The 27,526-nt window shown below is 40.9% G+C and overlaps 1 protein-coding gene across 4 annotated transcripts in view; it reads right to left on the bottom strand.

Moving 5' to 3' along the window:
* Window positions 1–27,526, bottom strand: part of SYNJ2 (synaptojanin 2) — a 70,221-nt gene that overhangs the window by 3,652 nt on the left and 39,043 nt on the right. For all 4 annotated transcript variants that reach the window (XM_030022847.2, XM_030022851.2, XM_030022854.2 and 1 more), the window contains 18 exons: window positions 25,636–25,808; window positions 25,147–25,228; window positions 24,780–24,929; window positions 24,517–24,682; window positions 22,992–23,183; window positions 20,793–20,874; window positions 19,414–19,554; window positions 16,371–16,563; window positions 14,479–14,637; window positions 14,101–14,257; window positions 11,932–12,049; window positions 9,091–9,309; window positions 7,836–7,914; window positions 6,406–6,574; window positions 5,869–6,021; window positions 3,101–3,235; window positions 1,775–1,887; window positions 932–1,040 (listed from right to left, as the gene is read on the bottom strand). In XM_030022847.2, the coding sequence (XP_029878707.1) occupies window positions 932–1,040; window positions 1,775–1,887; window positions 3,101–3,235; window positions 5,869–6,021; window positions 6,406–6,574; window positions 7,836–7,914; window positions 9,091–9,309; window positions 11,932–12,049; window positions 14,101–14,257; window positions 14,479–14,637; window positions 16,371–16,563; window positions 19,414–19,554; window positions 20,793–20,874; window positions 22,992–23,183; window positions 24,517–24,682; window positions 24,780–24,929; window positions 25,147–25,228; window positions 25,636–25,808 (2,590 nt within the window). The remainder of the gene's footprint in view (window positions 1–931; window positions 1,041–1,774; window positions 1,888–3,100; window positions 3,236–5,868; window positions 6,022–6,405; window positions 6,575–7,835; window positions 7,915–9,090; window positions 9,310–11,931; window positions 12,050–14,100; window positions 14,258–14,478; window positions 14,638–16,370; window positions 16,564–19,413; window positions 19,555–20,792; window positions 20,875–22,991; window positions 23,184–24,516; window positions 24,683–24,779; window positions 24,930–25,146; window positions 25,229–25,635; window positions 25,809–27,526) is intronic.

The following is a 27,526-nucleotide window of genomic DNA, read 5'->3' as shown; positions in this document are numbered from 1 at the left end:
GGTACAGCACAAGGGACTGAAAGTGATGCTCTCTCTCAGTGGGACTGAGTGGAATGCTTACTGTGAATTTCAAAATTAATGGAGAGTAAATTCGATTTAAAAACTGAATATACAGCACTCCCTAAAGAACAAACATCAAGATGCCTTTGGATTATTCCAAACTGCGTTTGTTCTATTTACAAATGAAAGGGGATGTTTTTCTCCTAAACTGAGAGCCTTGCAAACTCAGGTAGCTATCTCAGTCATACTGCATTCTTTTTTCATTCATACAGCATCAGCAGAAAGACTACCTGCAACTCTGGAGGATATATTCACGCTGCCTAAGTTTCAATGCCTAACCTAGTTTCCTGCTCTAACCTCCCTTGCAGGAGGCACTCTTCTCCAGGGATTACACGGAGAACCTGTACACAGAGTAGCCTTTTAGCTTAGCTATTCAAGCTAAAGTGGTGCAAGCTTCTATCTATCTAGGTTACAACTATACTTGCTATCCAAATGTGAACAGAATCCAGGTTATTTCTCCCATAGCTGTATTTGCTCTCTAGTCCTGCTTGGAGTAGTGAGTATTTGCTAAATAGAGCAGCAAATATCCTTTATGCAACCCTGAGATAACACAGGTGCCATCAGTTTAGGAAGATCCCATCTTTGTCTTTTAACTTCTCAGACTAAGTCTGGACATAAATAAACCAAGGTGCTCCTAGCAACAGATTCTACAACAAAATATACAACTTGAGTCATCTTGGAAAACAAAAGGTTAATATTATCAAAACTGACAGAGAACACAAAGTACAATCTTGCAAGAATGCGTATGTCAGTGTTCAGGTGAGCTGCTGAATAGAAATACGTGCATCTGGGCTATGATGGAAAGGATGAATACTCCTACAGTTTGCTTTCTTTAAAGATTTTTAGAAGTCATTAAGAAAGCTGTGCTCACCTCCTTTGGCTTCCATAAGACATCTAATAGCTTCTTCTGCTTCCTCAGCTGTAGTGGTTTTGATCTGCTTGACGTTGTAAGGTTTACTTATTCCAGTCCGGACTTTAGGCTTTAAAAAAATTAAGAGAATGAGTCATCTTGAGAAAACTGTTTTTTCTTGTACACCTGTAATCTTACAGCTAAGCTCACACACCTGTAAAAATCTAGTTTTGCCAGCAGCCTTTCAGCAATCTATAAATACTACAGAAATGGTGGGGAGTCTTTTGGCAGATATTACATCTTTGTTACCAGCTGACAGATAGGCCAATGGCTTACTGCCACAGCTAGACCCTTAGCCATCCCTTGTTCAATACATTAGGGTTCTCATCCAACAAAAGAGGAGTGGGGAGGTGTTTCCACATTTCAGTCTTGGTCTACTCAGAGGGCTAGCAGCCTTGCTGGCAATGGTCAAGACTTTTCTTGTATGCTGCTGGGCACTAGCATGGCCCATCAAAAAAGAGGTCAGAAAAGAATTAAAGCATATTATCATGGCGTTGAAAATTCAAGTTAGCATCTGTCAGAAAGCAGCACGTGGAATAAACCAACAGTGCCCTGGTCTTGCACAATTCTCTCTCTCCCTCTTTAGCCATTCTAATTCCTGGCAATTTAATAACATTTTTCTGGTGTCTAGCAGGTCCTACAGTCTAGTATTACAGTACAAGAAGTTCATCTTAGCATTTCCAGCTCAGGCATGTGATAGACTTCCTTCCTTGTATGATGGGTGCATCATGTATGTGATGCTCAGTATCTACAGCATCTATGTAGATGGGGGAGATCAGGACAATGCTGAGTGGCAGGACTCACTGGCTGCTGAGGGGCTCCAGGTAGCAGCTTTGCCATTGCCAGGATGGAGCAGGTGGAGTGGCTTCCTGGAGAGAGGGAACCATCTGAGGGGGACTTTTTGCCTGATGTTCCAGCTGAAAGAGGAATAAAAGTGGCTTTTTACATTCAAGAGCTGGTACAACATTTTATCTGCAATAGAACAAAACCAATGTGCTTTGAAATTGCGATAAATAAAAGAGAGACACTGTCACCCTCCTTGCTCCTCCAGGGGCAGGCATATTAGGTAAGATCTTCCTGTAAGACAATGGTGACCTTGAGTCTCTCTGTCTGAGTGCCAAGAGCAAAACCCTTTAATCTAGGAGGAATGAGGGGCTGAACAGTTACTGGTCTAATCTAAGGTGAAAAAAAAAAAATCTCAACACTGCATAAAATGCTGAAATCTTGAACTGTATGAGGAAGCAGTCTTGCTTTCATTTAATTAATTTAATAACCTCAGCTGAGCATTAACATTGCATTCCAAGCACAGAAATACAGATACCAGTGTTGTCACTTCTCTGCAAGAGACTCAGAAATGAATGGGAATAATCCCAAAGAACTCATCTTCCAGCAGTGAGTCTGACAGAACCTTTAATTTAAGACTGGAAAATATGCACAAAGAGAGACTTTGGGGCTGCAAGAAAAATGTGGTTTATAGCTCGTGTCCTACAGAAGGCAAAGATGATTATGCTGATGTAGCAATCTGCATTCATCCAGAAGTAGCCATAAAAACAGGAGCAGCATAGCACTGATGGCATCTCAGGTGGGTAGAGCTTAGGTAAAGAGCATCACTTCCCCTTTGTGCCTCACTGAAAATCATAAGCCACTTTGCATTTCTTTCATAAACACAAAAGCAAGCAGGAATTGTTTGCAAAGCAGGAAAGGAAATAAACTGTCCAAAACAAGTATTTTGTCAAAGCTTTTTAAAAGGAAGGTTACAATTAAGTCAGAAAAAACCAAACTGTAAGAAAACATTCAGTGACTTTGCAAGTCAGGAGGCATAAATACTGATATTTATTTTTATTGCCACAAAGTGGCTGGTCAACTCACTGAGTGATGAGTTAGTATGAAACATATGGGCCATTCCATCCTCACTAAGGGCATTTTTTGTGGAGTATCTGTCATCCTAAAGACATAGCATTCTCCCATTGCTAACTGCAGCCATAGTTGGGCTGAAACCAACTGGGAAGTAAGTACAAGTACCTCAATGGCCTGTTGTTTCAGAACAAGGTATTACTTTGTGTCACCTAGAAATGGCAGGCAAAACTGTTCAGCTGGGGCCAATGCAACATTAAAGAAAGTTAAACTTACCAGGAGGGGGAGGCCTCTGTGGCGGCTGAAGTGGCCGAGGCCTGGTAGGAATGGACAGAGACCTGCTTGGAGACCGGCGGTGGCATTCCCCACTTGCCTCCAGCTCTTGCTTCAAATCAGCCAGGTCTGTATCATCTAGGGGAATTTTAGAAAGGATCTGTATTAGATACCCGCTGGGTGAGATGCACCAAATCCAGGTGGTCAGGAGAGAGATGATTAAGAATGGCAAGCCTCAACCAGGTATCTCAGCAACACAACATGGCTCCTTTCATATTGTTTTGTTCTCCCTGAATGTCTTCCTGCTCCCACCCCCGGAAACATCTACCCTTTTGTCAAACGCTTCTCTCTCTCTCCTTTTCCAGCATTTATTACCTGTTTGTGCCGATACAAAGACTGCCTGCATCTGGCTTCAGGGTTACTAGTCACCTTGTTAGATTCTGAGCTTTTCACAGCCAGACTTGGCAGCAACCTGCTCTCATTCAAACTGTGTCATGGCAGCCATGAGGAGGTTAGTCACAGTGGATCCCTTGCTCTTCCTTCCTAAACACAGGAGTTCCCTCTGAGGATTAGACACCTTTCCTTGCTCGGGAGAACTGTTTTCACACCAGAGAAAAATCTGTCTGAATGGCTCACTCATCACATCTCTACTTTCCAGCAACGTCTCCTAACAGGTATACCTAGCTCAATATGCTAGCCCTGGGCTGCACCTTACATGACTAGGCTATTACACAGTCTTTCATCACATCTAAACCTCTCTGACAGCTGGAGAGGCAAGAAGTAGGGATTACTTTATGCTGAAGTTGAGGGCTTTCACTTCACTTCTCTCACCCTGCCATGGCTGCCAAGCCATGCAGCTCTGTTCTTTAGGGCTCCAAAATCCAATGGGTTTGGTTTCGTCCCCGTGGTTTGGAGAGGATGGGGAAGGAATTGTGTAGCAGCAGTCTCTCATACTTCAGGCATTTTTACACAAGTTCCTGTTTTTCAGAAAGCTGTGCTCTGCAGGGAATACTGAGCTGCCTCACAGTTTCCTACTCCCACTCAGCAGCGGATGGCAGCCACATAGACACAGCCTGTGATCTGCCCAGCCTGCCCTCCCCCTTCTCTCTGCATTTTCAATACTTCTGAGCTGCAGATACAGGCTCATTGGTAGGATCCAAGGAGTCATGCAGGTGCCTAAATGCAGGGCTTGAAATTCTGACAGTAACACGAGACAAAAACCAGCCACCACCAGTCTATCCCTTCCCCTAAAAGGCTGCTGGTTTTAGGCAATGGCTCCCCGGGACATCTGTTTTGTGAGGCTGTGCCCTTCTCTGACCTTTGAAACACATGTACACATTGTCCTGTCTGTCATTGGTTTCCATCTGTGTCTAACACCAGCTATACAATCGTCATACCTTCGATTAGGAGTTGCTCAGGCAGAATTGAAAGCTTATGGAGGCATCTGAAATTGCAGAGACTTTCAAGATGGACTGAATATATCATATTTTGAGTTGTGTGAGATCATGACCCCACCTTGACCTCCTTCAAACTATACTTTATAATCTCCTTTACTTTGTGATATTTTTTTGTGGAGAAGAGTTAGTGTGGGTGAAAAGAATCACTGCAATTCTCTGTAGCTTAATGAATCATCACACAGTAGGCCAGAGGTGTTTGGAGGGCAAGGCATCCTATAATACAAAGTGATTGGCTTTACAGTATTTAATACCGACAGATTACTCCTCGGCTCAGGGCTAGGTTTCCGGGTCTGGCCACACTGTACCCAGCCTATGACTCAAGGTGGGCAAGAAAGCTGTATATCACTCTGATTGTTTGGAAAAGCTGTCTGTGTAAACTTACGAATTTAATTTAATCTTTTTGAACTCTACTTCTGACTCAACCTTTGAAGGTATTAAAGTTTTCACTTTTATGTCAGAAGACAAAGCACTTCTGAGAGAGTGCAGAAAGACAGCTACTGAATCACTTGCTGTCATGATGAAGTGTTTAATCTGTGGCCCAGCCTGTCAATGCTTGGTCACCACAGCATGTCCTGATCATATCCCAATATAAGACCACCACTGGCGTGGCTAGTTCTTGCTGCAGTTTTTATCTGTATTATTTTCACAGCTTTATCTTCTGTTTACCAAGTCATTTCACAATAATGTGCAAACAAGCCATGTGACCAGGAAAAAAGGTAACACTAAAGCACTAAAAGAATGAATATACCTGTTGTGTGAGCTGCGAATTCTTCAGAAATAAATAAAATAGGAACAAAGGAGAAACTTTAGGCTTCTTTGAAGTAAGTAATCTGAACACAACAACCTCCTGGACTGTCCAGCTTACACCTGACTGCACTGCCACAGCTATTGCTCAAAGGCCAGGGTCAAGCCTATCACTGAATCAACAGGATTCCTTTGGTTTGATTTTGCTCTGGCCCTCACTAATAAGAAAATAACAGACAATTTTTTTGTGTATGCTCTGGTGCTGAACAACATCAAATGGGTAAAAAGACTTAATTTCTCCTGACTATAAAAGGAAACCAGGATTTCTCAGCACTCCTGCCTTGCCCTGGGCTAGAGAGAAGGAGGATCTAAGCTATATTATTTGTATTGGTGTTATGCCTCAGTTACAGTCACTAACTCAAGGGGGGTTGAGCATGAACATGTACCAAAAAAATGATCCTTACCATTAGAGGACCTACAATGAAAATATAAATGAGCAAGGAAATAGAGACAAAAGGAGAACGAACAACAAACCTTCAGGTCTTACTTTAAGGAATGTAGGTAATTTACCTTTATACAGCTGTGTGTTTTGTCCAGATTTGTTTGAATGACCTATGGATGTGAAATGTCCACAGCCCTCAGGCATATCTTCTGCTGTGTCTGCTACTAGGTGTTGACACAAAGCATCATCTAAATAATCATCTTCATCCTCCACTATATCACCTGAATTAAAATATTAGATAAAGACTTAGTGAGCAAATGCATTCTCTGTCTCTCTCTACTACCAGTCAATGAATTTAATATATGTGTTGGGCAAGCTTCTTGTGTAACCCATGTGTTTCATTACAGTTTGTTTCTATACAGACAACTGTACCATACATTGGATTTGCTAACATATGTTACAACACTGAATTGATAGGATGATCTAAGCAACATTTCTCTGTCCAGGTACAGCGACAGGTTGTGGCTTTAGTTACAATCCTCTTTTTAAGAAGTGTGGCTTCATTACAAATTAAGATACCACTAACACTCATAGTGTACCTTCTCTGTGCAACCAAAGTCAGCAAAGCAATTTCTCACAACTTAGCTTAGAAACCAGCTGCTCACCTTCTGAGTCATAGTCCAAACTTGAGAAGTCAAAATTTTCTTCCAGAAGACAGGAGTTTGCTGTGGGGGACATGGGAGCAATGCTGTCCCGTTTTCGAGCAATTTCCTCCTGAAGGCCCTTTAGCCAGTCCTTGGTCTTGGGCCGGATCTTAACTGTTCTGCCTCTGACCTAATGCAAAGAAAGAATTGTTTCCCTTTTGCCAAGCAACTTCACAAAATGAGAACACCTGAAGAGAATAAGCAAGTGCTGCCAATCTATTGTACAACTGTTTCAGAAACTGATATAACTAAAGCTTCATTTCAGAAGCTAAATGAAAAGGAAGCACTCTTCCTATCCCCATAACCAAGTTTTCAGACTGTAACAATATTCTTCAAAGAAAGTTAGCTTCACAGCTCAACAGCACTGCTGCTGCATTTGGGAAGTACTTGAGAAATAGGTGAAACATCAAATATTGTCAAAACGATACTGTGATAGTAATACTGGTGTGGGAGGGTTCCATTTTTGAGTCAGTAGCTTTAAAACACACAAGAATTTGCTACCTGATGCCATCTGTAAGGAGACTGTCTGCTCAGAAAATCCCAAATATGATGGTTGATGTATACGGAAAGTATATTATTAAACAGATTAAGACCACAGCTGCTTATATGTGTTGCTCCGTGACATTTGGGGTAAGATGTGTCCAAGGCAGCAGCTTTGGCAGCAAAATTACTTTGGAAAGTTCCTGAATCAGGCTCCCAGTACCTTCACACATTGTGCACATACAATTGTGTTTGCGTCTGTGCTATAAATTACATCAGTGAAATGAGCCAAATTAATAGATAAAACTCCAAATATGAAAGAATGAGGGTTAAATCCATTACTTCAATGTTAAGTTTATAGTGCAGCCCCACAAACAGTTTTGTCAGCATAAATGAGGGGGTTGATGAATTGTAGATCATATGTGTAGGAAGGAAGAGCAGGGGATGGGAAGGTAAACGCCTACTGCTAATGCTGAGTTTGCCATGGAGGCCAATGAATCATGTTGTTCCAGCTTGGTAGAAGGAGTTTATTTGATACACTTAAGAGAAACAAAAAATCTCCAAGCCACGATCGTGACAATGCTTTGGCAACAGTATAAAGTCACACATGATCTCAGGGAACTGCTTCAAGTGCCAGAACAATGACCGAGCCCATGCATTCTGCAGTGGTATCAGAGGCCAGCTACTAAGCACTGCTCAGGAGCTCCAAGAAAAGTCACCTCCTGCCCTCCTGAAACTGAAATACTGCATTGAAAGCCTCAGCAGCTGTGAAAGCTAAGGACTTTGTGAGCACTAAATTTCTTTAAAATAATGCTACTTGATTTAGCTAGAAATGCAACTATATCATTCTAAGCGACCACTTTTGAGAAATTTGTTATGAAATTATTATTATAGGTTTGAGAGAGTCTTACTTTGACACCATCTATATCCATAACACGAAGAGCTGACTTGCTGTCTGCAAATGTCACCAGCATTTGACCTCCACTGATCCTAGTAAAAAAAGGCAGAGGACAGAAAACAGTGCATTTTACTTCACCATTGAATGAAAAGCCTTAAAGGCAAGCATGATTGTTTTGTACAGCTACATATTTGGTTTTAGTTGTATTTTCCTCACAACTCTATTTTTTGGGGAGGAGCAAGTGATCTATGAATCCCAGTTGGGCTCTTCCTCTCCCCCATCCTCCTTTGTGTGACCCCAGCACCCTGCCCTTTACTGGGTCACTCCTGAAGCAGCAGTACAAACACCTCAGCAGCTGTTGACAGGATACCTAGTCTGATATCAATGCTCCCTCTGTACTAACTTCTATGGCTTTGCATATTCCTCAGCTCAGAGGACATGTAATGTTCCAAAAGACTAGTATGCCATCAAGCTCTGAAGCAATTAAAAACAAGACAAAACAAAACCACCAAAGCATGTTCTTTTCTTGCTCCTTCACAAGCAAAGTGGTGCGGCTGTTCCTGCAGGGCTGCTTTTGAATGCTCAACTTGTATTTAATACTTCATAAAACCATACAACAACAGGTCATCAGTTTTCTCCATTAAGAAATGGGTCAAATACAACGTAAACAAGTTTCTGGTCTTGTTTCCCAGGTCAACTGTCAGGTGTTTTGCCTGTATTTCTCTAAACAGAAGTCTCATAGCTATGCTGGAGTCCTGTACAGGATCAACCAGAATGAAATTAAACTGCTCTGCCAGAAGGTATCACAGTCTCCCTCTCAAACTGCGAGAAGCCATACTACTAAAAAATAAGCAAAATGACCCCAAAAGACAGGAGAGCCAGCCAGGAAATCCTAGTAAGTGTGAAAGAGTGCTGTAAGAGAGCAGACCTCTTTGGAGTAAGTGAAGCAGGGCCCCAAGGACCCACCAGCAGAAGCAATGCATGGAAATGAGGCCTGAATCTAAAGGTGATGATTCACATCAAAGCCTCTGCTTTATGGTGCTGTACTGAATAAAATTCTTCTCCACTCAGCCAAGGGAGCTGTTAGACTATTTCTTTAACACATTGACAGAGGTAAAAGATATCATTGTCTAATGAAGAATTTAACATGCAGTAAAGGAATTCAGCATACTACTTTCCAATACAGAGTTAATTCTGTCAGGACAAAAAGGGAATTTCTAGTCTGTGTTTTTGAATAGATGACACGCAATTTCAGATCCCAAACTTACCTGACCAGAACAATAGTGCCATAGTCCTCAAACATTTGCATAAGCTCTGTACGCAAGTCCTCAGGAAATTCATTTTTCTCTTCGGGCATTGGTGATAGCAGATTTACCACTACTGTGGCATCCAGTGGTCCCTGGAAAGATGACACTTCCTGGAAAACAGTCTCACGGGCAGCTTGATTAACTTCCTGAACTTCCACTTCAACAATAGCTAACACTGGCCTACATGAAAAAAAGGAGAAATGCTTATTTAAAATTAAGATCAACATCACCCAATAGGAAATGCTTATATAAAATTAAAATCACTGTCAAGCAGTAGGACAGGTAAGAACTTAGTTGTGTGAAGGACAGTGTCCTGTTTAAACTCTGTATCTCTATGATCATTTTTAACTCCACTATGTCAAATCTCATGGCAAATATTTAATTAAGCCTGCTATACCTTAGAAGGAAGTGATTACTATGTATGTCCTACACAGAAAGAGAAGCGTAACAAATTACTTAAGGTCTCGCTGCAAAAAAGCACCGTGGCTGGCAATACAAACCTGAAGTTCAGTGTGGTGGATTGTTTCGTTTTTCCTGCAGTGGAAGATCATGCCTTGAGCACTGTTAATTATATTTATTAGTCTTGCATTAACTGAATGTAACAGTGAGGACACACCATAAAGCAATTCAAATAACAATTGTGTGCAGCACTTCGGCAAACCTGCAGTCCAGAAATACCAGGATACTTCACTCATTATCAAACAGCTATCTCCCAAAACATCTATAGATCAGGAAGGCAATACATTATTTTCTATTAGACAAGGCCACATAAAGATGTCTTCTTCCAAAAACTGACAAAGTACTCTAAGTGTATAATGTGGTTATGTAGCAAACATATGTCAATCCATCACATTATAAGCAGTCAACGCTGCAAATTTGCTTCTTCAGCCATTTCTTACAAATGACCCCTCTGTGTGTTAGAACTAAATAAAATTGAGAAAGCTGTCTGAAAGAGTAAAGCTTGTCTCATCTCAGTGGATGCAATCCACATTCTCAGATTTCCACCTGCACATACACACAAAGCAGTAACTGGGATGGCTGCCTCCTACTTGCAATAGAGCAGGCTCTGGAATATGCATTACCAGAACATATGAAAGCAACAACAGCAGAGCTAGAAAGGAATAGTAAAGGGAAAAATAAAAAAATATAGGAAGTGTTAACTATTTCTATATAAGCACAGTGAATCATAACGCATTTCCATATGTCACAAAGATATAGCTAAGCCCTTTTTCCAGCACAAACCTTGGGAAAGCAAACCTGCTGACTGTAGTTAAAAAGCAGTTTTTGCAGTCAAGTTTGCTGAAATAGAAAACCAATGTACAACAGCCATGTTTCACAGATTGCATCCTCAGGGTCCTATATAACGAGTGCAGCAGTTCCACTGTGCTTTGTGGAACACAGCAATGTCAAAGCCTTGACACAGAGAAATTGATTGCAAGAGGCACATTTTTCCATTGCTGGAGGAATACAGAACAGTCCTTGCGTGCAAGAGCGCCATAAGAAGCACAGAGCCAGCTGCTGTGGGTCACTGAGTGCTGCTATGAGGAACAATATTGTAGCATTTCCATAGGGTATGCAAGGGGTGAGATGAAGATTATTCTGAATGCAAGGGAGCTTTTGAGGTGTATTTATTACAGAATTTGTTTCAGAGAAGTGAAGCAGTGACATGTTTAACAAAGAAAGGTCATTCATTCCCTAAAGAGAAGTTAGTGATATGGACTAGTCAGAGGCACTGATCTTTGTTTTTCCCTCCTTCTCCCATCTCCATTTCTAAGGGAAGCCCAGAAGCCCAACACTTCACTACTCTGGAGAGGTCACACCTGGCCCTGTGTACATGACTTACACCTCTTCAGGCCACACAGTTCCAACCTCCTCCTCTCCCACAGCAAGCTGAGTGGGAGTCCATCAGAGCAGCTTGTTTTGGTATCAGAGCTTTCCAAAACCAAGCAACAGAAAGCCCTCATTTTTTATACCCGTTTGTTGTGGTTTAATCCCAGCCAGCAACTAAGCACCATGCAGCCACTCACTCACTTTCCCAGTGGGATGGGGGAGAGAATCGGGAGGGGAAAAAACAAAAAAGAAAAACCTGTGGGCTCAGATAAAGACAGTTTAATAGGACCGAAAGCAAGAAAATAATAATAAGGATGATGATGATGTTCATCATCATCATAATAATAAAAGAATTGGAATATACAAAACAAGTGATGCACAATGCAATTGCTCACCACTCACGGACCAATGTGCAGTCAGTTCCCGAGCAGCAATCCCCCCACTTTATATACTAGACATGACATCACATGGTATGGAATACCCCTTTGGCCAGTTTGGGTCAGCTGTCCTGGCTGTGTCCCCTCCCAGCTTCTTGTGCCCCTCCAGCCTTCTTGCTGGCTGGGCATGAGAAGCTGAAAAATCCCTCACAGTCTAAACATTACTTAGCAACAACTGAAAACATCAGTGTCTTATCAGCATTATTCTCATACTAAAACCGAAACATAACACTATACCAGCTACTAGAAAGGAAATTAACTCCATCCCAGCCAAAACCAGGACACTGTTGCTGCAACTTATCCAACCCTTGCTGAGATCACAGCGTAGTAGAATCAATACATGACCGTAGATACTTGCGACCCTGGTATAAAACCCACCATGAGGGGAAAAAAAAACCACAAACGGATACTGAACACAGAATAAGCATTTAATTCCTGTTACAGTCAGACTTGGTCCCTCACTCTGAAGGTGTAATTCAGTATGGCACATTCTAATCTAGCAGCCCTTTCTCTGATTATTTGCTTAGGACTTTACCTGTGGTCAGATGCTTGCAGCTCCGCTCTCCCATAGTACATTAAGGCTCCAGGGGTCCAGGTGTGCCTGACTTTAGTTTCAGCATTCAGATCACTGTCTAGAAGATTGATCTCTCCAGCTATGAAGCACAAAACATGATTTAAAACTCACTCAAAGCTAGTTTTACTAACAGTTAAAAGCTATTTTGTTAGGATGCTCTTCACAGACCCTAGTAGTGGGAGGTGGGGGTTTTTTGTTCTTGTATATACCATTCAAAGAAGAGCTTGTGTCCTAAAAGATTTACAAGTTAGGGACTACAGAAAAAAAAATACAGAAAGGACAGGGAGTGCAGAGACAGCTGATCACTAGAATAAGACACCTGCAAAATGGTTAACCTGAATGTCACCCAATCAATCACCTGTACAATCTGGGTTGACAGTCATATTAGTATTTTTCCTCCTGCCCCATTATTGAGCACAGAAACAGACACTGTACTTGCAAAATACACTGCAAATCTGAACAATACACAGGGACTGGAGAAATAATACACAAGAGATGAGAGAAAGCAAAGCCATGCAAATCCGATCTCCAAATACTTCTTTTGCAATGCATTAAGGTGACAGAAAGTGCTCCAGACATTATGCTAGAGTGAGGTATTATATTGCTGTCAATAACAGGGACATTTTTAGGTCACTGTTTGAGCTAATTGGGCTCTATCTCTTTTCTGTGGAGTTGAAAATGAGTTAATATGAATATGGCATTTCACCTAATCACTCACACTGGGGCTACACTTTCTTCTTAAAAGGCAAATAGTCCTCTAGCCTATAGCAGCAAAAAGAAGCAAGGCAGAAGAATTAGAGCCAAGAGGCAGAAGAGCCTTGCCACCAGCAGGAAAGGAGACAAACTCTGGCAGCGAACTAATTAGAAAAGCTTTGCAGGGCTGGGAAGGTAGGTGAACAGACAAGGCATCAGTTATATACCCACATGAGCTAGCAGTGGGAGGCCTACAAACTTTAAAGAAAGGAACCTGCCCCAGCTCTTGCAGACCAGCTAGATAGGTCCTATGTTCTGTGTGTGCTCCATCAACTAAAGTCCTCCTGGGGCAAGCCTTGCCATGCAAAATAAGGAATATGCATTGAAAATGCTGAAGGGTTTTCTTTCTCCTAAAATGAAAACAGCCAGCCCAAGAGGACTGTTTTCACTTCCTTATTATGTCTTATATCTTAAGCAGTTTTGCTTTCCCAGATTACATCTCTACCAATGGTTTAAGCTCCTCATTTTACTTTATTTTTCATTCCTTAAATAAGAGTGAATAACTCTGTATCACATTGACATGTACTCTCTGATTGCCCTAGTTTTGCTTTGTAGTTTTTACACTTAGTGTACTCATGGTATGACTTGGATTCCAAGAAGTAGTTCCCAGGCATGTGAAAAATCACATCTGCAGGCACAAACCAAATTACTTCTCCAGTGATTACATTTTTAATACTAATTGGTTCAGATTTTATAAACATTGGGAGATGGATGTACCTGCAGACTGAGAGAATGGTTATGAAAACTGTTCCTGGACAGCAAAGAAATACTTATTATTTTGTTATTGTAATTTTTCAACAGCAAGTGAAAACAGCCCTTCTGTTGTGCGGGCCACTCATGATCTCAAAGTACTTTATAAGCACTAGTTAATGAAATCTCCTCCAGTTCCAGAAACTAGCAGAAATAGTCCTAAGAATTACCAAGGCAGAAAAAATTACAGAAAAGTGCTTATACATCTACTGAGGACAACAGTTGTAACAATCTAGCCGTTACAATACGGGAACTTTATGTGGACTATCAATTCTGTTGGAAAGCAACAGAATAATTTCTAGATTGCTACAGCTGGGTTGTTTTCAGTTCCTCAGTGAGCTCCCAGCACCTTTTAAAGCTGTAACATGAAGCCTTTGTTCACACGCTCAAGAAGAAAGGGCTCTCTCTATCTCTGCAAGTTATTCCAGTGAAGCCAAAAGAACCTCTGCTTGAGCAAAGCCACTGCAATTTGACTAAGCCTATGGGACACATCTAAAGACAGCTCTCAGCCCAGAACTCAACAACTCCCTTCCTCCTCACCATTCACTAGATTGAATTGCTGTATGTGGGTTCTGGATGAAATCTAAAACAATTTTCAGATAAAGAAGGAGGAAAGATCCTACGCACCTGTTTTTTCAAAAGGTAGTTTCTTTCTCCACCAAAGCACTCTATCAGTCCAAGCTGGAGTTCTGCACTTATCACTTGTATCATAAGCCTCTGAGCCAACATCATATTTATATGTTGGTCCAAAATTAATAGTCCCTTCATGGAAGTCTTTAAAAATCTATGAAAAGAAATACCATCTCTTTGATTAAGTTAAACATGAGGTAGGTGCCACTGTGACGTATCAACTTCCTTGCAAACAAACAATATTCTGATTTTTAAATTAATTACTACATTCATGTACTACAAACAAGAGTCTGAAAATGCAACTTTTTCACTCTCTCAAGTAATTAGACCAAGCCATCATGCAGGTATTCAAGAAAATGAGACACACTGCCTTACTTTTCCACTGGATTTTTGCTGTTGCAGTTGATCAAATTCCAAAAGTGTCTTCCAATCTTGACGTTTGAGAAAATAAAAGACTTCCTCATATGTTAGATCAATACGATAGTTAAAGTCACCACACCAGAAGACATAGTCATGTGAGAACACACTCCGCCCCTAGTTTAGAGGTACAGAATACTGTTAATGTTAAATCACATTCATGAAACACCTTTTAAATGCACTGAAACATACAACTCAGTCTCTGAATTACTAAGTACTGGACCTACTTGCCACATTCTATTTGTTAAAATCCATGTGTGCTAAAATGGAATGGCTCCCTCACTCTCTTTTATAGCCTGCTGAGCTGAATTTTGGAAACAAGAGTGTCAGGCTCTGACCTCTGTTTCCTGAAGGTATGTCTAAGCTGGGACCCCAGCTTTATATTCGCAATTTGACTATCATGAATATTAAAAATATATGTTTGTTTCCCTAACACATTTCACACACATATATTTACATATTCTAAATATAACACAAAATGTGCTTCTGGTACCAACGCACATTCGAGCAACAAAGGTCCTGAGTGAAAACAAGCTCCAAATTTGATCTTATGCGTACGACATAGTTTTGTAAATGTATTAAAATAAAACATCAATGAAAATTCACTTCAGTTCTAAGTTTAACATCCTATCCTCTAACCAGTCTTTTTTTTTTCCCCCAGTTAAGCTATAAACCTCTAAAATCTAGAGACTCATAAAGGAAATGGTCCAGAGCTGCGGCTGTCACAGCACTAGAGGGCACTCTTTATATGCATTATACACACAAGGTACATTTAGCTATTGTAAATGTGAAGGACATAAAATAGTTAATGAGGTATTAGAAGGAAAACCTACCATAAGCACAACTTTATGGCCATTTGGAACAGAAACTCTGTGCAGGACGTTCAGACTGTCAGTATTAGTTCTTACATAAAACAACTGATTGATATGCTGCATGTGCCAAGCCTCTAAACCTTGCAAACAACAGGGAGTTAAAATTTTATGCTTTGCAACCTAAATGCCATTTTTTGCTGACTAAACAGAATACACAAACTGGTCCATTCCCTCCCTGGTTTAGGACCTCCCCAGAGAGGTCTGAGAAAGAAAGCATTGTGGAAATTAAAGGAACCAACATTAAAGGAAGCAAAGAAGCACTGCTACCAAATCCCATGGGTTATCTGCTGGCCTGAGGAAACAAGTGTGGAATAAAACACTAGGGTGATTGATTTGACACCATTTAGGGGAAAAGTTATTCATACAGACCAATAGTGCCTACTTGCCACACTTTGAGAAAAGCCGGCAGTTCCTTGACAGTGACACATTCATGAGGACAAAATGAAGGGAACAGAAAGTACCATATTAGGGACCAAGAACTGATATATCGTACCCTAGCAGGAGTACTAAAGCACTGATATGCTGAGTGGCACAAATGGTCTTTTAGGAACCCATACTAACTAGTGCCAGCAAAAGCTATCAATATCATGCTCTCCAGCTCTAACAGCAGTCACCTAGATCTCATCCATGAGGCCTTCCAGATTTGTCAGTTAAGTTGGAGCATTCTGAAAGATCAACTTGAAAATTGTTCAAAGGTGAGGACTTTTCGAGCACTGCAGCAACTGTATTTTTTGAAAGGTGCAGAACTTTTGTAAAGCAAGTGCTATACTGGGTGGTATCTGGTCTCCTGTGAAACATGCTGCTTTTTTTTTTTTTTTTTTTTAATGTTTTCTTTACTGTTTTCTTTTATGTCCATTCTCCATGGCACTGAGATGACTTCTTTGATGACCTGTCAAAGACAACCTGAGACCAGCTTTCATAATGTAAATATACAGCCTTTATCGTCAATGTTTTTAGCATACATACACCTACGCTTACCATTGGGAAGCTGAGTTTCTGTGTGATTTCTTTATAATCTTCATTCCTCTCTTTCACCTGAGTCTGCCCAGCAGTTAAGTGACTGCATATAAAGCAGAAACTGGTACTATAGAACTGAAAACGAATGCTCACTGCCCCTTTATTTCCAGCTTTTCCTCCCATTCCTGTCTTCACAGTGTCTATTGCTACATCCCTGTATTTAAAAAAAAAAATGGAAAGAGAAGAGAGTAAAGGGCTGCAGGGACAAACATTCAATTAACTTTGACTGCAATGTGAAAGGAAAAGCCAGTTTACAACACCATGTCTTCTCCCATCCAGAAAGCTTGCTGCTTTTAGACACCATCTTTTAGGCTGGGAAGTTTCTTGATGATGTTCATGTATGTATGTTTCAAATGAAGTATAATATAATAGTATAGAAATAAAACTATTTGCAAGTATTTTCCTCCTCTTCTTGTCTTGCTGTACTGTTTGGAACGGACATTATTTCTGAAATATTGGGAATCCCTACAGAATATACTTTTCAAGTTTACCTTTACCATGATCTTTAAAATAGTGACAATAACTAATTTTACTGCTACATTTCCTTTTACTTTTGAACATATGGGAATCTGCTTTTCAGACATTTAACAATTTAATTAGTGTTACTACATAGTGAAACCCAACTTCACAGTTGATGCCGGATTTTTCAGTCAATTAAAGAGCAACAGATCATAACCCATAGCTTGTTAAATTAGATGCAATAAAATTGGTGACTACTGGATACAACTATTTATACCCAACTGCTAAAATGAGTTCTGTACTGATGACAAATTGCTTAGGGCCTCCATGTTGTTAATTACACAGTATTTCAATGTCACGATTAGTATACACTTTACTACATAAAGACGACTTGGCAAAGCAGACCACCTGTTTGCAGGATAATTTCTCCCAGATAGCCAGTCTACTCCAAGAATAAAGCATGCCTGTCTGATCAGATAAGTAAATGATGAGATCATTGTTGTAACCAACCCCAGCACCATGCACGTCCTTCCCACTGAGAAAATTTTATTTTCCAGATAGAAGTCAGGCAGATCTGGACTAGAATATTACTGGCTTTAAGCAAGGGGCAGGTGGAAAACCGCTAAGTCTTATTGGAGTTACTGTCAAGCATTCATGATCTGTATGATGCAAGATGTCACAGGCTCTCTTCCCCACCCACCCCCCTTAATTTTCTTCTCTCTTACCCCCACCACCTTTTGCATCTTTTTTCTCCCTCTTTATTTTCCTCTCTTTTCCTGACTGTAGAAAACCACCAGACGACACCCTCACAGAAGCAAGAGGACAATTAATGTTTTCTATGAAAAGATGGGTTTTAAGCACTCCAAAAGCAGCACGTGTTCAGCCTTTTCACTCTAAGGAGTTCTCACTTTTTGCTGCCTGCCTACCCAACTGCTGACTGATATTTATCTGATTTGCATTCATGGCAAAGGTGATGTTGAGATAACCCACTGTACATTCAACAGCTTGTATTTCATCAATCCTTTCACTGCTGTATAATCTTCAGCTATTCTTTCATTTTATTTCTCTATTCTCTAACTTCTGTCCTAACCTCTTCAATCTCTGTAAGCACGGGAGCCTTTTTTTGCTCTTCTAATAATTTTTGTTTTCCTTTTCTATACATAGGAAAAACTACATAAGCATACAGGTTAGGTTTGATTACACTCACATAACACATAGCAGCACATTAGCATTAAATGATGAAACTTGGTCACTAAAATCAAGCCCTTCCCTTTTCCTCTTGAGTTTCAAAGGGCTACATCAAATTCCTAGCAGTTTGACAGCTGCAACAGAGCCACTATGCTGTTCTCCTCCTGATCTCCATTTAAACCATGTACTTCCTGCTGGATTACTCACATTTCTTGTAAGCCAGGTGAAAAGTTAAAAACTGAAAGAAACACTTCTCCTCTGGACTGCTTCATATGTAATTTTTTTAAATCACGTTGAAGAAAGATTACTGGGAAGGCAGCAATGCAAGACCATCAGGGTTACCTGGATTGCATTACTCTGCTTAGCCTACAGCACTTGATATTGCACAAACTCGGCATGGATCTTCTCAGTAGATAGGAGATGAGAGGGAAGAAAGAGGCAGCTTTTGATATTTTAGTCACAAAATGCAGTGGCCAGTCAGCACCCCTAACATGGAGCAGAGGGCACTGTTTGGATCACTCTAGACTTTAAGTTCAGACAGATGCCCAAAGATAGTTTTGGCTAATTATTCATTTCCTACCATTTACACTTAGCCTGCATAATTCTTGCCCACAGCAAAGGCATTTTAATGCAGATATGCCTGTGGCTTGGTAATCTTCTAGGGGCAAGAGGAGTTTGGTCAGTCTCCAGGGACATCGGTGCTAGTAAACTGAGGACACACAGCTCTGCACCCTCCTGACTAGGCACATAATTCTGGTTCTTGTGACATCTGGGAGACAAACACTTAATGGGCCCTTATAGTTCTCAATTCTATAAAATGTCAGGGGGCAAAACTAGGTCTCTCTCCCTCACCCTCCTTTCCACCTTTTCCACCATTCTTTTCAGGCCTGGAACCAGCCCTGTTTCCATATGGAAACACTAAGGAGAGGGTCAGAAAGTAAAACCTGCCCTTTGGGCAGAGGCAGGCACTTGCCTTCACTTGGTGGTCCAAACACTCTTGGACTTACTAGCTCAGGTCATTCCTTTTCCAGAAAGAGAGCACCCAAACAAGGTGCTACACCCTGACTGCCCACCTCGAGCATGCCTGGCTTGTCAGCTGAACTGGAGGAAGATATTGGGGCTGCCTGGCCTTTGTGCTACCCAGGAGGATGGACTCTAGACTACTGCCTCCTGGAAACGTGTCTGTCCCACACTGAGCAGAGACTGGAACCCAGGTTTGCATGATTCCCACCAAGCTGAAAAATCACTCCCACCCTCACTGGCCACACTCCAACAGCAGATGTTACTGAAGACACAGGTTGGGGTTTCTTTGTGATTTTTTTGTTGTTGTTGTTGGGTTGTTGTTGGTTTTTTTTACCTGATGAAGGGGACATGATATGGTCGTACAAAGATGAAAAGACAAACACCAACAAGCTGTGCTGATGTCAGCTGAATGTAGCGATGAGTCCTGGAAATAGCTTTTTGAAGCTGCTCTCCCCACATTTTCCTATTTGTTGTACTGGAACAAACATAAAATAATTTAATGGAATCAAAACAAACCACATACAGTCAATAAAATGAGCAGATTAACTGTGCCTTAGGCTTACAGACATCCCATTAGGCTGTAGAACTGGAAGTGCTGTAGGAAGCATGGCAGAGACAGATAATACCTCCTTGTGAGCCAGCCCAGAGTTAGCAGGGTGAGTCCAGGCACAGCGCACAAATACAGTTATCCTGCTTCTGGATGTGAGAGGCATTTTGTCTACTATGCTTAGAAAGATCCATGCTCACATGACATTTGACACCCCCATTCACTGGGGATAACTGGAAGCTGTTTGTAGTAATCATAACCATAAAAACAAAAATCCATGTCAATCTCATGTCTTGTAAGATTTTTTGTGCTCACAGTGAAGAGATCTTCTCTGACTGGGAGATGACTGGCTACCCACAGCTGTTGGCTGTTCTTAGCTGAGAGTTTGTGCATGGGTGCATATACCTTTGCTTCTGCAGACCTAGCTTTTTCTTATCACCAAAGTCAACTGATACATGCAGACATACCACCAGACCAGCAGCCATGCTAAGCACTGCTGTAACTTGTCATTCCTAAAACAGACAACTAACTGGTCAGCCTGATGAATCAGCATTGGAAACATTATCTTCAGGGTTCCACCCCGATTCAGATTCAAAAGGACCAGTATACACTACAGCCTGCTGTACATGCTGACATGCCAAGCTCAAGCTTTGCCTTTAGCGCCTTCTCTAGCCATAATTTTCACAAATACAATTAGCCACAGAGACATTTCGTTCATTTTAGAATCCCACATGAATGCCAATTATGTTTGTAGTCACTGAGCACATTTTTCCAACATCAGACAGGGGTTTAAGGACAAGCATTAAATCAATGACAACCATCAGAATTCTTCTCTGCCAACATAAAGACTTAAGAGACTTAGAAAACACAGTGTATTCTACTGTACAGAAGTTCACAGAGAAACAGCAATTTAACACCATCCCATTGCCATTTTTTAATGGCAAACATATTTCCAGCTCTGATTACAAGGAACAGACTTGGAAGGAAGTATTCTACAAATCTGACCATAAAAAAGAACAATTCTGGAGGTTTTTGTTTGGCTGGTTCCTTTGAGGGAGAGAGTGCTCTTCTGGGCTTGGGGTTTTGTTTGTTTGTTTGTTTTGAGTTGTGGGTTGGGGGGGGTGTTGTTGGTTTTTTTCTTTTTTTTTTTTTTTTTTTTTACCTACCTCGCATTCACAATATTCCCTGCACTTAATTCAACCATCTCTTCAAATCCCACTGCAAATATGTCAGGAGGGCAGTTATCATCTGTTGGCAAGAGGGAAAAGTGATATAAGAGTTACTATTTAATTTCTTCTAAAGACTTGTTTTCTAATTTCTGTCCAAGATCATTCCTGTAGTTTTGTCTTGTGTATCCCCTGCCAAGCTATACATATTCATAGCTCCTTTAATCTAATCTCACAAAACAACCCCTGCAGTTCCTCTGAAATTTTTTCTTGCTTTCCTCCCACCAGTTGGTCTCTATCTTTCTTGCAGGAAGCAGTTCAGAACAGAGCATTATATTGTAGCAACGTTAAGATGAGAAAATATTCAATGTTCTCTCTCCCTCACCCCACTCATCACTAAAGCCACAACATCTCACTACCCACCATCTTTCACCCACTTGTCATTTTACCCAACATGCTTTTCCTTTTCAACACTGATTCCTATTTAACTGAACTTACTGTCCACACAGCAGTATGTCCTTCCATCTCAATGCCTTTAGTAAATTTATCTACTAGTTTAAGGAAGCCTTTGAAGTTCCTACTTATCTTCTTTCTTGTGAATCCTTTTTAGATCACCTGCACTTAAGGTTAGGTTAGGTCACTCTAGAGCACAGTGACCCTCCCTTCCCTGGCCCATGCCTGTGGATATCACCCTGGTAGAACAGGAAAGATCAAATGCTCTCACATAATAGTGTGAAGCATATCTGTTGACCCATCAGGTCTGTCCATTGTCTAAGGGATTTTATTTTTTTTTTTAAACTGTCATACAGTCAAGGTAACAGTAACTTAATTCAGCATGAAGACCTAAATAGTAGACAAGCATAGGAACCTATAACAGATCTGCCTCAGAAAATAAGAAGTAAAATATGCAGCAACTCTCTGTAGGCACAATAGTGAAACTAGCACATAACAGTTAGCCTCCTTAACATGACAGGCACTGTCACGTGTATTTCCCATTAATGATTTTGGACATTTGTCTTTGAACACTTACCCATTTCTGTAGGCACTGCACTGACATTACCATGAAGACTGACATTTGCACGGTCATACCCTAACTCTGCCCATTCACATAACTCAGCTCTCTTCCAGCAGCTGCTTAGACCTATCATGTTATGGTTGCCTGTACCATGTAGTCCTGCTCCTCCAGTTCTCTCAGGGGAAGGCCTGGCAAGGCTAGCACATGACAGGCTCTCAACAAATTTTAATATCATGGTCATAGTCATGTCCTAACACATCTAAACTTTCTGAAACAGACTGGACCAATCACCTACCTAAGCTGCTCAGAGTACAGTGATCTGCACCTAATCACATATCCATGCACTCAGGCACTAAGGGTTCAAACGAGACAACTTGTGTAAGTAGTCAAGGATTTGAGGAACGAATTGCTGAGCTTCAAGGTTAGGCACAGGACTATTCCTGTGATGCCTGCAGGAAGCTAAATGTTCCACTGTAATAACGAAAGCACAGGTTTTGCCATAGTTTTGCAACCACTCAATTTCTAAGTGAGAGAACATTCACTGTTCATTTGCCTTAATAAAATCTGTAAGTCAATTACAATACCTGGCCTTCTTCTGTAAATAAGAAATTCAGCAGCCAATTTAAGCAAGCTAAAAGCACAAGAGCTTTATATACTGTGAAAAAAAAGGAAATTGCCTTCAACAAAATAAACATTTTTGTCTGAAGGCTTTGATAGTAACATTTCCAGTTAATGTCAGAGTCCAGATTGTACAGATATGTTTAGCTTCAGATAAAGACCAAGGAGACATTCTGAGGGCACCTAAGCATGTAGCTCCTGCTCACAATGAAGAGCAAAGAACAGAGATATGAAAGAAAATGAAATATGGGATGCAGAATAGGCAGATACATCCCACGATGACATGAAAGAGACCTCTGAATTCCGACCTTCTGGAGGTTCAAAACAGTCACATGGTATAGACTCCAGAGTTGCTCTGACTGTCAGGAGCCCTTCACACACCATTCCACTGCTGCAGGGAGGCAGCACAAGTCTACATGGAGCTGAATACACCCCTAAGAACTGACAGAAAATGCCCTCCAAGATGCACTGCCTTTGAAAGGAACAGCTAATCAAATCTTGTGTACCAACTCACTGTCTCTAGAGACGCCAGCAAATATTGCTTACACATTTTTATCGTGTCTTACCCTGAAATTCAGAAACTCCAGAGAGCTTGGGAGAATCCAGCAGCCAGTCTGTCAGCTCGCTGGTACCGAGGATGTTGCTTCGGAACTGCTTCCCCCCATTCACATTCCAGGTCCCCGTGGCAACACGAACACGCTTGAAGCTTGTGAATTCAAACTGACGCTCTGACATGGCCTTCAAAATACTTGGAGTTACTGACGGAAGAGGGGAGAGAGAAAGAGGGTGTGTAAAAGAAGAATGTGTTGTAAAAGGATAGAAAGCATACAGACAGCAGTGACACAGTCACTGTGAAATAATGACATTACTCTAGCAGCAACAACACAAAAGCTAAGGAGTAACTCCAATGGCAATGGCAACGGCAACAACTACAAGATAACTAGGGTTGACGTTAGCAATTTCTCTTCCAGAAACCAGGCACCCTTTGAAAGCTTGTGAAGGACTGGTCACTCACTTTCAGCATATGTTTTCCTGCACTTCTTCAAGTAATAAGCAAATAAATTCTTCTTCCTCTGTTAATCTTTTCAGTTTAGCCTACAGTGATCAAGCATGTCAGAAGTTATGACTTAAATTGAAGCCCTAAGAAGTTTAGAGTGTGGAGGGAAAGGCAGAGAGCAGCACAGAGTCTCCCATCAGTCCAAATCTAGCACTGTCATGGCTCTCTAGCCTGATCAGAACTCCTCACAGGAAACTGCTAAATTCACTTATTTTTGATGAGTGCAGAAAATCAGCAGTGTGCTTTATTTGTGTGAGCAACTGAGGTAACCTTAATCTTTAACTACCTGACTTGCATCGGCAGTCAGGCACAGAGAAGCTATCTGTGTTTTCCTTGTGGTCTGCATCAGGGAACAGCCCCAGGACTGAAATGGTGCTGAATGGTTCAAGTCTATCCTATTAAAATCCAGTAGTTCTCTGGAGCAAACTGACCACCTGATACTACTTGTGGGTGCAATTATCCTACATTCTGCACACAAGTATCTTCTCAGAGAGAGCTACGGTGGTTTACTCTACACAGGCGCAAACAAACGTGTATTTGTTGTGCACTATCAGGGCCCTGGAGTAAAGCAATGGGGAATAAACCAACATAACAACATAAATGTGCCTTTAAAGATCCAAATGGCTAAAAGCATGTGCAAACTGCAGGCCAAAAATAAGGAGATAAAAAGTCTGACCTCAAGAGACTTCCTCAAGACAAACTTAGACAGGACCAGACTGGGAATATAGCCCTAAAATCTTTCCCTCTGGTCCAACTCCTCTAAACTGTCAGAGGAGATCATCATCAAAGAGCAGACAAACATACTCAGAAGTCCAAAACAAAATACAAGAAATAAGCGCAGTGGAATTAAAACACACTAAAGTGCTAAAGTTGTTGTTTAGCCTTGTGCTAAAGTCACTTGAAAGCAGTGTTTTAAACAATAGATTTGTGCAAAAGTAGCTTATTTATTGATGTTTTCAAAAGGGTGCAATTGCTTCTATCTGACAACTAAACACAGGCACAAAAGAAAAGCGAAGGATTTACACTGGCCTTACCCAGCAGTGCAGTGTGGTCCATGAGCATCTTGCCTTTGTCTGCATATTCCTCACTGTAGAAGTCACCCATGAGCAGCAACTTGATGGCTTCCTGCTTTACTGCATCAAAGAAATTTGACTGGATGGTGCGAGAGACAGAGCGGGCGCCATCCTTGAGTTTCCCAACCTACATCAGACAGGAATCAACAGTGCAAGTGACACTGAAGAGTAAATCAGACATCCGTCTTTGCTTGTGAATAAAGAGTTTTGCCATTTTTCTTTACCTTGTGCTTCCCCTCAAGGGCACGACTGCCAGTAAATACTCTGCTCAGATTATGACCATTGAGAGTCCACATCACTTTGTAGGATTCCACAAAGCGCTCAATTATAGATTTAGAGTTCAACCCAAGGCTCTCTAATTGAGCAAGCAGGATCTGGATTAGGTGCAGAAGGAGAAAAAACAACATTGTTCTTAAATGTGTTTTTGCTTTTTATCTTCAGTCTAAGTTTTCCAGCCGGCACCATTCTGTATCATAGAGCTGCCAAGACAGACTTGTAAAACTGAGGCTTATGCCCTCTTTCCTATCTTTCCCATGGAACAGACAATGTACGCAATACAAGCACCCACAAAATGTCCTCTGGCAAACTCACCTCCAGTGCAATGAAGGACTGTACACTATTAGTACGATCCAGGCAGTCCAAACAATTCATTCGAAAAGTACCTGTCTGCAGACTTTGGTAATAAAACACAAGAGGAGAGAGGAAAAAAAGTATATTTTAAAATAACATCTAATCATGAGTTGATTGAACAAGATCATCAAATATTCAGCCTGAACATACCCAGCCACATTTTGATGGTGCAAGCACGTTGTGCACAATGTATTCCATTAACAGGTCCAATTACTTCACTATGTCAGCAACACTGTATTAGCAAATCCATGCACTGGTAATTTTACAGATTCCAAACAATGGAGATGCAATTAAGCCAAATAATCTATTTAGCACCAAGACTACACTATGTCTCAAAATTTTATTTCAAGATGGTCACTTACGCTCATGGTCCAAACACAGCAAGAAACCTGGGAAGGCCAGGACAGGTGGTGCCTGGCTATGCTGGGACAGAGGGGCAGGGACACTCACCATGGACTTACATTCTCGCCCTTTGTGAAGATTCCAAAGTCTTCCCAGTGCAATTTCAGCTGAGGCCTCAGCAAATTTTCCAGTTTCTCAGTTTTCCCACCTTTTGCAAATTGGTGGTAGTCAAAGTTTATCATGGGAGTGTCTGCTGCATGGGAAGAGGCCCATAGCAGTTTCTGTTTAGAGAATGAAGGAAAACAAATTCTGCTCAAGTCACAATGTAAGGATTGATACCAGCATGCTTTTATCATTACTAAACTTTGACTGTTTATCACATTTTTAATACTGAGAAGTTCATAGGGAATTTTGAAAGGCCAGACATGAAAAAAGCAACTGAATTTCCCTATTTGTTTTCTTTCAAAAAGTAAACTGTATTGTTAGACCCCAATTTTTCTGCACGGTAACTCAAACTGTAACTGCAAAGTATACATCAGAATTGCTTCTGTCTGCGCCTTGGCTAGTGGCAGCCCTACAGCAGTGGCCTCCCACCTCTGTGAGTGAGGGTGTACAGCAACAGTGATGCTCTGGGCAGGCTCAGGACGCGGACCCTGATGGGAAGGGTGTCCAGAGCTGATTAAGGTAGAAAAGCATAGCAACGCATGGGTGTATTTTTTAACCATTCCTGAAGTGCCAAGACATGGGAAAATGTGGCCCTAAATTTAGGTAGAGGTTGCTTGGGGAGGAAGAAAGAAATGATGTCCCAGGAAACATACTATAAAATGTTCGTGGTAAACCACAAAAGTAAAAGAAGAGGCACAAATAGCCTCATTATTTCATCTCCAATTTCCATGACCTCACATGCATTTCCGTAATCACCACAAATTTTGTTAAGGTATCTGTAACAGATACAACATAATACATCCTGCTCTCCATGACAAAGCCAGAGAGGACTGTTATATTAACTCTATGCAAGTCTTTGTCTATTCCCTTCCCTCCTGCACATTCTCATCCCAAGAGATGGATGCTTTTCTCCACTTAGATTGTGACACAAACTGAACAAAACAATTCTGATATTACATTAAAAGTGTACATGCAGCAGTTACACCAGCATAATTGTATCAAGTAAGCCATCAAGCTGTCCCTGCAGAAACACATTTAAAGGCGTTGCATGGTGTTTGGAGAGAGACGTGCAAAATATATTTCATTACAGTGTTACAAAAGCCAAAACACTTGGTATCTGCTTCTCTGTTGTTGACACCTCAACTTGCCTTTACAGCTGCTGGCACTAGTAATGCACTTGATGACATTTACCCATTGCCTTGGTGTAAATCATTGTCAGAGTATTCATAACTCTGCACTACAGCATTGCTTTTACTGTAAACATAATTACATCGGTTATAGGGGATGCTTATGAGAGGAACAGCATTACTGGGAACAGTATTGATTTTTGGTATGGTAACAGCTGATTCAGGTAACACCTGAAGGCAAGTTGGTAATTTACAGGTTTTCATTTGTTCCTGTTGCATAAATGAATGGTAGTGGTGACATTCTGATCAAGGGAACCCAGCAGCAGTAATTACAAGAATATTTTGAACCAACTCTGACAAGAATTACTAAGATTGCAGCAAGACTTGGGAGAAGAGAAAGGAATAGAAGCAAAGGAAGATGGAGAAACAGAAATAAACTAATGACAGAAAAGGAGAAAAGTTTTCATTCCTAATCATTCCCCTATGAATTACTTTATTTTTAATTCAAGCCCTTTAAAATCATCAATGTAAAAATTAACTATATATTCTTTCCAAACATTCATTATTAAAACACAAAAGTAAAGACCAAGAGGAGGTTGTTTTGAAAGTGTACAAAACTTCAGTTTCCAGTGCTGTCAGTCTAAATTCTTTCAGCTCACAGACTGCTTTCATAATTTATTTATTTTTAAACATCAATAAAGTTTAAC

The sequence above is a fragment of the Aquila chrysaetos genome, chromosome 8 (genome assembly GCF_900496995.4).
Source record: "Aquila chrysaetos chrysaetos chromosome 8, bAquChr1.4, whole genome shotgun sequence".
Lineage (NCBI taxonomy): Eukaryota > Metazoa > Chordata > Aves > Accipitriformes > Accipitridae > Aquila > Aquila chrysaetos.
The sequence above is the reverse complement of the archived record's forward strand: the minus strand, read 5'-3'. Positions and strand labels throughout refer to the sequence as shown.